General features: G+C 42.1%; 1 protein-coding gene across 7 annotated transcripts in view; it reads right to left on the bottom strand.

Moving 5' to 3' along the window:
* Positions 1-10,011, bottom strand: part of LOC122785704 (RNA binding protein fox-1 homolog 2-like) — a 52,137-nt gene extending 42,126 nt beyond the window's left edge. For all 7 annotated transcript variants that reach the window (XM_044051614.1, XM_044051615.1, XM_044051617.1 and 4 more), the window contains exon 1: positions 8,951-10,011. In XM_044051614.1, coding sequence (XP_043907549.1) covers positions 8,951-9,205 — 255 coding nt within the window. In that variant the 5' untranslated portion in view covers positions 9,206-10,011. The remainder of the gene's footprint in view (positions 1-8,950) is intronic.
* Between the last annotated feature and the right edge of the window lie 2,901 nt (positions 10,012-12,912).

The following is a 12,912-nucleotide window of genomic DNA, read 5'->3' as shown; positions in this document are numbered from 1 at the left end:
GTAAGATGACGAGGGGGAATAAAAGTATGAGGGGAAAAAATGTACACGCTGTAAAATGTAAGGAATAGGTCGGATTGAGAGAGAAACATGTTTCTTTGGATGCTCGGGCAGTTAATCTGTCTGTGTATGTATGTGTGTGTGTGTGTTTGCGTCCACACTCGGGGAACGTCCTTGTCTGAAACAACTCTTTCTTTGTCTCCTCTCTCCACTTCCTGTTTCATCTGGAACCAATTTCCCCCTCGTGCCTCGTCCCCAGAGGGAACACTCTCGTTGGTGCGCCACATTTACGGGGGGAATGGATGGGAATGGCTTATATTCAGCAACACAGTGACTGTGGAAGCTGCTGGTGCTCAACGCGGCCCAGATGGAAATGCAGTATAACAGCGCTGGTCAGAGCAGAATCTTAAGTCTTGGGCAATGTGGAGAAGAATGAGAAACCATTTCCTATTTTAAATAAAAAACAGATGGGTGTTGGGAGCCACAAACACTGCACTGCACTGCAAACTGTTGTTTCAGTGCAAGCAAAAGTAACTTTTTCAGCATCTTTACTACATACAGCCACCAAAGTAATTCGAGAAATGTGATAATTCTGCTACATTACCACGAGATACAGACAACTAAAATGTCGGCAATGTGTTTTTATCCAATTTACAGTCAAAGTAAGGGTGTGGGCACTGCACTAGTAACAAAAAGTGGGAGAAAAACTGGAATGCAAGTGAAATCTAAACCAAAATTATCCCCGACCGTCAAATTACAGAGTCAGTGTCGGTCCTAGAATGGACAGAGTGGTGAGAAGAAAGAGAACGAGGAGGAGTTTGAGAGCAGGAGGAGAGAGGGGGTAGAGTTTAGCAACATCTGGAATCAATCTGTCTGCAGGAGAAGAAGAAGGGAGGGAGCTAAATGTAAGAGGGAGGGACAGAGGAGAAAGAAGAAAAGAATGAACAAAATCAAATGAAAAATAGGGCAGAGACAGACACATGCAGGAGGAGGAGATATGTGTGGCCAAAGCCAAGAAAGGGCAGAGAAATATAAAGCAGTAAAACATTTGCAAAATGGAGACAATGAGTCATGAGTCAAGTATTCCATGGGATTTATATTTTCTTAAAGGGTGGGGGAAGGGATCGGGGGTCTGAACTTGATACCTACTTTTCAGACACACTCGTTTACACACACTCAGGCTAAAGCATGCACAGACACACACACCCTTCCCATATGGCAATGCTTTCAAGTCTTATATGCCCGTGTATGAAAGGCACTCGTATATGCCTTCCACGCTCTTTTTTCAAATAAATAGTAAATTAACATGGCAATGCTGGACTTGCTCAAAGTTTCCATTAAGTTAATTCCATAGAGTTCGTGAGGGAGGAGATGCCTTTGAAGGCGCCGGCGAGATGACTGGAAAGGGCTTCAGACTGAACTGGCAGGGATCAGCAAAAGCACAGAAAAAACAGTTCCACTCTCATATAAACACACTCTGGCTCCTGTCCCCTCCACTGACTCCACATAGGGCAATACTAAAGGGCGTCGCTCTTGTTTATTTTCTCTCTCCCTCTCTCTCTGACTCGCTATTTTAGGAGAAGGAAAGAAGTTGGGGAATAGTTGGAGCAAAGGGGGAAGAAGAAGGAGCAGCGGTGGTGAGGGCAGGCAAAATGACATGAGGTCAACAGATGGGGTGGGGAGGGGCTGAGGGAGGAGGGTAATTAAGGGGGCTGCTGCAGGCATCCACTGCTCCTTAAAAGAACAGCCTGAGGATGTGAACAGTGTCAGTGTTTACTTTTTACAGTTTCAATGATGAAACAAAACAACATAAATAACAAGATCCCACCTGCTACCACCGAAACACCGTTACACACACAAAAATAATACAATTGAATAAATATATACAACGGGTCATGGCGTCACACATTAGAATCCATATAAATAAAGTTTGAGCGGCGCCATGTTGTCACCTGTGACCAGTCTCCTATTGGATGATTCCAAGGAGTGGGTAGAAGGGCTCATTTTACCAGACTTTCATTCAGTCGGATTTCTTTTTGCAACCCGTGGACCCGGCGGTATGACTCATAAGCGTCATTACTTCATGACTTCTCATTACAGGAGCAGGAACGGAGGTTAAAAGGCTGAAGAACAAATTGTCAACAGGATAAAGGCTAAATCCTCCACTTTCTAGGGATATATATTCTTCAAATAGCCTCAGAAATATTTTTAAAACTATTATCTTCCCAAAAACTCCACTAATGGATATCACCGGCATTCAATCATAGCCATTCATCAAATGTTGTCTGCAGAGGATTCGCTGGCTCAATATGTGAGCAAACTCACGCCTCTATAAAGTGAACACATCACAAATGAGGGTGGTGATGAAAGTGGCACAATGTGAGGACCAAGTCATACCATAATACAGCACACACACTGGACTAGAAGTAATTAACAGCACATGCCAGAGGGCAGAGGACAGAGCGTGATGGATGTGCTCTGTCGGTGTGTTATATTCTGAAAGGTATATCACAAACAACAGATGACGCTGAAGGCGACAAATGCAGTGGAGATGGAACATACGCAGGGACACAAAGACGGGAAAAAGACAACCAAGAGGAAGAATAGAATAGACATGATGAACTACACTTTTCCACCAAGCCTTGAGTTCAGTATGACAGAAACCTTTTTCCACTGGGGATGTGCCAACAGGATAAGACGGCTATGAGTTTTTGGTGCTTTTTCCCTCGTTTTTGTTCTTCCAAGAAGAATATAAATGCTGCAGACATCTGCTCTGACTATAACTAAACAAACAGGATTTGTTGATGTCTATCTGCCCCGCTCTTACTGTGTGGTCTGCTTATGACGACAGATGACCTGTATTTAATTTAACAGGTGCTTATGTGTGGGCCATGTGCAGGTCCCCGCCACATACCAGCAGTCACATTCACATCTGCCTGTGCTGCATTATTTTCCAAACATTTGTGATTTTGCTGACTTTTTTGTGTTTTATCAAACTGACATTTCACCCACATGGAAATGGCTCTGAAACGGTGCTTTTTGGAAACGTATCCCAATTTCCTGAAACGATGCCGTACCGGGAACCTTTCCAAAATGACTAAGAAAAAAATTTGTTTATGCTTCATTCCATTCCGTTTCTGTGTGGATGGCACCTTAAAGGTCAACTGTCACAAAGTAAATCTGAGAATGTTAAGATCATTGCTGGGAAATAAATAAAACGGCCACATATTGACATTAAATAACATAAAAGATTGACTTTTTTTTTTAATCACACCTACTTTCATCTATTAGAATTGTAAAGTGCACAGTTCCACTGATAAGAACACGTGCAGGTCTTTAGAACTCAGGCTCTTGCTAAATTAAATCGTTTGTGGAATAAAGCTTTCACTGCGAGCAGAGATATCTATAAAGTGACAATCTTTTTATCTTTATTTCACACCGTATTAAGAATTTCAATGCAATTAAACAACTGAAATGGTGAATGTATTTTCCCCCCCACATATCCTCAAAGATCAACTTATTTCTTAATCATTTTAATTTTGTCAAGGCAAAACAGGCAATGTAGCATGTGTGCAAAGCTACAATGGCTGATGAATGAAAGTGGAACAGATGTCGGTTTCAGTTCGTCAGTGGCGCGTTTTAATGACATCCTGGATCAATACTTAGCATCAAATGATCCACTTATTTGTAAGGATCTGGGCTCAGTATGAGACATGGCTCCCGGCCTCATGCATGCACTCTCATGGATCTGGGTATATGTACACTTTGTTTTTTCATGACTGAAAGTGATGCAGCAGTGCATCATCACAAACTATGCCTTGTAAGGGAAACACTGAATTGACGTTTGGCTGCGCGTCAGTGGAGATGGGAGCACATGTGACAGTTTGGGGGCAGCAATGTGGAGAGGGTGTGGGGTGACATGATGACCATAAAGGGAGAGTCAACATGTGAGTGTCATGTTTACGGACTGAAACAGAGAAAGGGTGGGGGAGGGTATCACACTAATCTATAATTTTAATCTCTTTTAATCTTCAAAAACATTAATGTATTCAGCTTTATAAACAGAACTGAAGTGAACTCACAACACAGAAACAGAAAGGGGCAGGGGACTGATAATGGGTTGAGCAACTTTGTGGGTGAATTTTTAGCTTATCGGCGCCAGTTCAAAAGTCAAGGGTGACGCCTGCCGCTGTGCTACAGCTCAAAGTTTAACAGCAATCATTAAACAGCAGCTGAGAGCATAGAGTGAGACCTGGTAGGGTTGTGTCAACCCTCTGAGACACATGTTCACACACGTCAGTGTGGACTGAACACACAACATGACTGTACCTCCTCTGCCTCGCTGGAATACAATTCCCCTTCTTTGGATATTTCTTCTTTTGTGTGAATAATTCATTCTCTGAAGGACGCCCAGACTTTTAGTCTACAGTTACACGTAGGCTCTCTGGGTACATGCACCGCTATTTACCACTGTAGCTATGTAGAGCCAGCAATAGCATTTCATCTTGCTCTGATACCCAGCAAACGTATTTTACCATTAAATACAACAACAAATAACAAATTACTAGAAATCAGACTGCCGTCTTTGATACGTGTCTCATTAGTCATGTGGAAGTTCAGTCACTTCCAATTATATGAAACTAAAAACTGAATCAAGCCAAATGTTTGCCATGACTGGTTGCCAACTCAGACTAATTAATATCCTGATGATTTTCTGAACTTTGATGTAAATTTAAAAAAAACATGCAATTAGTTTTTTCAAAATGTTATTTTTATTATGGATTCATCTGTTCATTACCAACCAGAGGCAATCGCTCTATGATAGCAAGGGAAGCTCTGAATCCTCTAACGTGTACTGTTGTATCTACATTTCATTAACTATATGTCTAGTTTGTTCAGAATCAGCTGTTTATCAGTTTGTCTTTATCCTCATACATTCCCATAGCAGCACGTCGCAATAAAACCAGTAGATGCTCATCTTTAATTGATTTAAATGGGACAGCACTGTTTATTCTACATTTCGCTGTAGAGGTTGACTGATATGGATTTTTTCTATGGCTGATGCCAACAGTGATGTTTAGAAATCAGTGTCATTATGTGATGCCAATATTTTTTTGCCAATTGACTTTTCCCTCCCCAAAAGATAAAATATAGTAGTTTAATAATAAACAAATAATACAGTAGAGTGCTTAACTTACATAAACATTGATTCATAAAACATGTGTATACATTTTAAATACATGAAACGAAATGAAAAAGCTAAATTTTGTCAAGAAAATGTCAGACAAAGCAGAGATTCTGAAATTTTTGAGAACAAAATATGTCAACTTGCATAAACAAGTGATCGTCAGCCAAGGAATTCAATAATCTGACAATGCCAATTATTTAAATGTGAATGTAGATTCAGGCCAATTATGTCAGGTCACCTAGGTGAAGAAGCATTCTGCCTTGAAAAGGTGGCTGAAACGTTTCCAGATTCATTTTCTGTTGTTGTCACCGACTCACTCTATCTCACTCACTCTGCTATCCCCAAGAATAAGATTTTGTCCATTTGGCAGCAAAAACTATTAAACTTTGGTTGCCATGTCCTTACTTCATTATGGAAAAAGTCAAAAAGATCTCAGAGTGCCTTTTACCATCTGTTTTGTAACACAGTGAGCAGGAGCAGACTGCCGGCAGTAATACATTTTCATTAGCAACAAACTTTATTTCTCATTGGACTCCTGAGCAAAAAACTGCACAAAAACAAGCAGCACTAATTGGAATAAACGCTGCATGTGGTGAAAGTTCTGAAACACAAACTGGCCACTCACAGTAATACCTTATCGCAGTGATGTGTCCGTTCATTTCAACCAAGCCCTCCCCCTACAGCCTTAGCCCCCCAGCTTTGCTCTGGCCCGTTAAAGCGATCAGTCTGGTTAATGCCCTCTCCTAAATGAGCTCTGATCTCGTTAGTGTGATACAAAGCCTCTTTACTGCCAATGATAGGACAAATCGGCTCTCTGAAACATAGGTAGAAACAGCAGAGAGAGTTGGAGACTGCACTCCCACTGCATCTGAGTGGACCACAGAACTGCCTCAAGGGGAAGCATGAGTACTACCACGGAGAGCAGGGGACGGAATGTAAAATGGAGAAAAAAAATGTATGAGACATGGGGGAGAAGAAAGAAAAAACAAGCATGTGAGGACAATAAGGGGCTGGAGCTGGACATTAAAAGGGATAGATGTTACTTCAATTCAAGTGATGGGTGGAGTGGTTTGCCTCACTGGCACACGAAAGCCTGTGAACCAGGAGTCAATTAGCAATCTGGAAATATGCCTTAGGGAACGAGGGAGGGGGCAAAGAAATCAGAGGACAGCTAGAGGGGAGAAGGGGGGAAAGGGAGCAGGGGCGGGGGGGGCTATATGAAGGGGTCTGGAGATTGTATGAGGCAGAGCGGGGGAGGAGAGCAAGAGCAACAAAGGGGAAAGGAGGCTGCACTCTCATTTATTATTACACTCCTGATTTACAGTCAGCCTGGAAGGTCAGTGGTCTCTGGGCTCCCGATAGGAATACTATGGTAATTGCCAGGCGCATTTATCTATGCCATCACACACCGGATTCTGCTACCCCAACCTGAGCAGGCACGTGGCTACAGTGAGCCACCGCGAGCCACCGCCATTAAACTACCATGACTGAGTTGACGGCATTAGCCCACAATGACATTTTCTTTTCTTTTTTATTTACCCTTTACATAAAAAGTTTTTCAACCGCTCATCTTCATTCCGAGAGTATCCACCTCCTTATCTCTCTCCCCCACTCTCATGTCATCCTACCATCCATCACTCTCCTCTCACCCATTATCATGATCCCTGATGGATGCAAGCTAATGGCTCTGATTTCCTTTCTGCCCTCTTTCTCTCCTTGCTTCCATCCTTTGTTTTCACCTTACATCTATCAATCCAAGCTGCATATATCCACATCCTCCTCCTCCTTTTCTGCGATACACTGAAACATTTTGCCAATTTAAACCCCTCTCAATTGTCTGTCCCATTCAGGACATCACTCCTCCTTTTATCTATATGCATCCACCAATCACTTTGTACCTAATTTTCCATCTATCAATCAGCTCACCATCCATCCCCATCTCTGCTCCACTCCATCCCATTTCCAGGCTGACCCCCCAGTGACCAGCAATCAATACAACTGATGGGCAGTGAGAACCCTCCTCACGTCACACAGCTCATAGTCACATCATCTTTGCCGGCAGGCTATAACCTTTCCCCATCATCAACATCCAACCTCTGTGAAGCTCGCAGAGTAACACAACATTACATGAGGGCATATTTGTCATTGTAGCAGGTCAGCCGTGCAGCCAATTAAAGTACTTTACCAGTTCCCCCGGATTCAATTACCTGCAGATGACCTCAGACTATGTCCGCCTGCCCTTCGGCTGCTGTTAGAGAGTTACTAAAAACTATGCGCGTCAGCTAAAATTCCCCCTGTGCTGTTGCAACACAGCCACTTGAAAGAATATGTATCAAAGAAATAAGGACGCACAATGCACACTAAAATATGCCTATATGCAGGCATATTTTTTTAACACAGGTGAATCCACTAAAAAAAAGGCCATTCACATCCCTGCGTCACCCATGCATGAAATATCATTTCACAAAAGGCCAGTAACAAAACCAATCAGAGGATGAAGAAAACAAAACACTATGGAGCATCATGTTACAGTAGTTAGTTGGTGCCATTTTGTGTCTTTTACTTCACTCCATTGATGAAACTCAACAATTTGAAGGCGTAAATAATGTGCAACAAAATGTAAGTATGGTGAGATAAAAAATACCGAGTACTGTCCAACGTTATAGAGTACGGTTACCTATAAACATTTATGTCTAACTCATCGTAGTTGGAAGACGAATGCGTGTCTTAGCATTGCACAGGAAAGGACGCCTGAGTTTATACTGCTGCAAAAACTGAAGCAGTTGAGGAAGTGTGTTCACCTGGGTCTCGTGTTCTCACTAACGTAAATTGGAGCTGGATTAAACTCAGGATTAAAAGAAAGGAGGTGTACTTGAAAGAGAGAAACAAACAATCATGGATCCAAGGAGCATACGCGAGAGGGGTGCATCCCATGTCTCAGTTATAATAACATACACTGATTAGTGTGGCAGAGGCAGGAATGGTTGTTGATACTTTGCTGTCTCAGCAGTGGAGTCATAAGAGCAGGGAAGACCTGAGTTGAAGAGGGGCCCCTGAGCCCCCCAACTCCTCCAGCCAACACCAAAAGGCTCTGTTCTTTGTCTTCCTCCATGGTGACCCCTCCCCCAGTCGTTGTCTGCCTGCCTCTTAACACCTAGGGACAATTTGAGGAGGGGGCGAGACGTAGGAGCGATTAATGGCACACGCGGTGTGTATCAGGATTCGAGGAGGTGACTCGCTGCGAAATCGCCTGAGAAATTGCATCCATGTGGTTTAAAACAAAGAAAATACACTGTACCTCACGACATGTGACAAAGCACTGGTTTACTTTGTGGAAGGCGTGATGAATGGGTCTGAGCTGTGCTGCTGTCTGTCATAGCAATGGAGTCTATATCATATTACCTTTGTCTGGCTTTGGTCATGGTCGCTCACAGAGCAGCACAACATTTCACCAAGTTTGCTGTTGTTATACTCTTCATTTTCTATAATTATTTTGGTTAAAGTGACACAGTTTACAGTGGGCTGCAATGATGCATGATTATGTTGTTGATGAGAGACAGAGAAGGGAGGGAAATGGCCCTGTCAAAATATTATCATCACTCCCCGCAGATGCTGAGGAACAAAAGCTTTGAGTAGAAGGAAGAGGACAGCTGATACTCTGATACAGTGCTGCTACACATGAAGCTGAAATTAAAACTATTATAACATTAGAGCTGTGGGGGGGAAAATGTGGATGCCGAGGGTGTGTTTACATTGAATTCCTACCTGTCCAATGTCACCAATAACACTCCCGGTCCCGTCTATCCTTGGTCTCTTGCACTCCGCCCCGGCTAAGTCAGTCAGGGCAGCGGCTGTCTGGGCGTCGGGCTCCGGGTCTCCTCGCTTCATACCACGGACAGCTGCTGGACCCCCAGGCGCGTTCGCAAGGGCTCCAGCCGCCGTGTCAATGTCTCTTTCCCGGTCCATTATTCCCCGACTAACGGGTAGCATTATAGATGCAACGTCGGTCGACATTAACATTGGACGGCAGACAGTCTCCAGTCAAAAGTGTGTGTGATATATCTGCCTTCTTTCCCTCTCGTTCGATGTTCACAATGGATGTGGCTTTTCCCCCAAGACGCGTAGACGTAAAAATACTGAACAGATTTACATCAATGCAGGCAACACGCGCTGTTTATTGTCTAAATTAGCGTCGGTTATTCGTTGCAGAGCATTCCGACTACACCAGGACTCCGCACGAAACACATTAAGTTCAACCTTTTCCCTAAAAAGTGAAGCCAGTCACCGAACAGTGACCTATTTCAATAAAGATCACACGTCCGACTCCTGGATGCCTGACAAGCTAATTAGCCTGCTAACATTAGCTCGCCCGCTAACGTTACATTCCGCTAGCTCTGTTCATAAATGTAGCTCGGGGAGAAAACACTGCTCCCACTGCCAATAATAGAAAGCGTAGGAAATAATTGGCTTCACGTTAACACTCGTCTCTCTTTCTCCCCGCGCGGTGCCAGCCGACGTCTCTCTGCTAACCTAAACTGTATATTTGCATTAGAGCCTCACTTCCACATTGCTTCCCACTGCTTCCAGTCCCTCTTCGTCTGATAACACCGTCCGCTCCCTCGCCGTGTGCTCTGCCCTGGTGGAAGCGCCTTGGCTGCAGACGAACACGGTTTCCTCTGCTCTCAGTCCTGGTTGGCGTAAGCTCGTAGTGTGGTGAGAACTGATCCGCGGTCAGATTTGTCCGCGGGAACCGGGCTGGAAAGGCAGGGAAGTGGGCCGAGGTGAGGAGAGCTGGTCTGAGGTCTGCGCTCCGTCTGCCTGTCTCCTTTCTCCTTCTTCTTCCTCTTCTTCTCCCCCTCTAATACCCCTCCACCACCACAACCTCCCCCCTCCTGCCCCATCCCCACTTATTTCCATTCCCCAGGAGAATTAAAAAAAGAAAGAAAGAAAAATCACTTCATAACACTGCCAACATAAACATACAACAATTAAACACAAACAAATATATACAATAAATAATGGCGAATGCACTTGATAAAACTGTGTTTTATGTCCTTATATTTTCTGTTCAATTGTCTTTTTTATTGGTTTTCACACTGAATCAGAAATGTCCACACATTAATATGTTAATCTAATATGCATATGTTAATCTTAAGAGGAAAATAAATATGCATTTAAATAAAAACTTTTGCCCTGGCTTCCCAGTGTTTTATGCCTATTCTTTGTTTAGATGTAGTCTTCTTGTTTTATTCTTTTAAATATATATCTTGTAACATTTATGGTTATATCTTGTAACATTTATTTTATTGAACGCTTGTGCTTGATACTGTGCTGCTCCATCTATATATCTGTGAATCAAGAGAAAAGAAGAACAAAATAAAGTGTACTGAAGTAGCTAAATGAATAAATGTCACATTCTTGTTTTGCAGGGCTCTGGCACATTTTTAAACTATTATATGAAAAATGTTATCTCCACAAGCAGAAGGGTTATAAAAGTCTACATTACAGTGAGTCAGCTGAGACTATTCTCTGCAACACAGCTAATGTCATACACAAAGATATCTCTCTGTGTGTTCACAAAAGACACTGACGATCCGTTTTTAAATGATGCAATCTTTTTTTCGTTCTTTAAGATATGTGATAATATCAACCTATACTATATCTAAATTAAAATATATGTTTAGCTTGAGTGTGTTTTAAAACAGAAGTGAGTAAACTCATATCAAAACTGATAATCATCATTTCAGTAAAGCAAGGGCTGAGACAAATAATGCATACAGAAAAGCAGACACCTGCAGTCTCTTCAGGTGGATTCTTTTTTTGATGCGCAGTCCTGTCCAGATTATGTAATGTGTTTGCGCCCTCTAGTGGCTCCTATACGACACAGCGTTGCCCTATACTGTAAAAAAATAACAAAAACCCCAGCATATCAGTGGTTGGTTTGGTGCTGGATTAGCTGGTGCATCATAGCTGGTGCATCATTAGCTGGTCTACCAGCATAATGATGCTGGTAGACCAGCATGGACCATCATGGACCACCATAGACCAACATGGACCAGCATAGACCAACCAGCATAATGGTGCTGGTGGACCAGCGTTTGTTGTGCAAATGCTGGGATGCACCCCGCCGATCGCCCTATGTCAGCTGAGATTGGCACAGCACCCCCTGCGACCCTCCTGGGGAGGTTAAAGTGGTAGAAAATGGATGGATAGAAAAGCAATACTAATCAAATATGACTGCTGTTGTGTAGAAATGTTTATAGTTGTTTCGTAGACTCTTTAATAACTGAATATCTGGTTTAGTTTAGTTTTAGTCTCTGTCTCACACACATACACTGTACATATGACAAACCTGCTTCCTCACCATAACTGCCTTCCTCAGAACAGATGATTGCTGTCACTTAAGGCCAACTGCCATTGTGTAAACATGTGTGATATTGTGTGTGTGTGTGTGTGTGTGTCAGCCTGGGCCTCTCTCTCCTGCTACCTGTCCCTCTGCCTCCCTCTGAACCAGGTCACATCACTTCACACAGTGGCCTGTTCCACAGACACAGGCTGTGAGAGCCCACAGAGGCAATTACTCTCTTAATCCAGCCTCAGACCTTACAGGTCATGGAAAGAAATTGGTAATGAAAAATACACCATGGTATCTGTGGGAACATGTGGGAACATGTGCACACTGTGTCTCCTGTCATTAACATTCATTGCTTTTCATTTTCACTTTCTTAGAACACACAGATAGGTTTCATTTATCCCTAATGCCTTCACTCTGGAAACTTAGTCTCCACAATAGAGCTGCAACCAACGATTCTTTGCACAATGGATTAAATGTGTACTTCTTTGGTCCATAAAATGTCAGAACATTCTTAAAAATGTTGATTTGTGTTACCAAACCTGGAAATTACGTTTTTGAATGTCGTATCCAAAACGATTCAGTTTTGATGAAGCTGAAGAATTAGAAAACTAATTTCAATTATTGAAAAAAACCCACTCAATTTAATTTAATTTAATTTAATTTAATTTAATTTAATTTAATTTAATTTAATTTAATAAAGCCCTATTCCACAACGTAATTTAAATTGCAAAGTACCGGACATACAGTAAACCAAAAGGTGCATTTGAAAATGACCAGATATTTTTACATTACATTACATTTCATTACATGTCATTTAGCAGACGCTTTTATCCAAAGCGACTTACAAAAGTGCATTTAAACATTTGGGTACAAATAAGAGCTAGAAGTAAGTAAGAGCTTCAAGTAGATCAAACTATGAAGTGCTAGTCATAAGTGCAATGTACAATTCTTTTGTTTTTTTGTCGTCTTACTCGAGGAAGAGTCTGAAGATTTCAGTTATGATGTCATTGAATTCAATTGTTATCACCAAATATAATGCAACTTAACATCAAAAGTAGATGCTATATTATTATTATATTTGTACATTTTTGAGAAAAGAAAACACACACTGAACAAGAGCCTGCACATCAACATTTACCTTACGTGATTATCCCCATGTTGTAAACTTAAAAGCAAGTAAATATGGTCTTCAGTTTGAAATGACTGTTTTTAAAAAGCACAAAGGTTCATCTTTCCTGGTTTTTAAATGCAAGTGTTATTCTGTTTTTTCTGTTTTAGTGTTAAATGCACTTTCATCGTCTCAAACTGAAGGCTGATTTCGTTGTTTCGTCAAGCTTCCTGTCCGTTACCTTCGATTCCTTAGGTTTCACTT

The sequence above is a fragment of the Solea senegalensis genome, linkage group LG19 (assembly GCF_019176455.1).
Source record: "Solea senegalensis isolate Sse05_10M linkage group LG19, IFAPA_SoseM_1, whole genome shotgun sequence".
NCBI lineage: Eukaryota > Metazoa > Chordata > Actinopteri > Pleuronectiformes > Soleidae > Solea > Solea senegalensis.
This window is presented reverse-complemented; position numbering and strand designations above follow the sequence as displayed.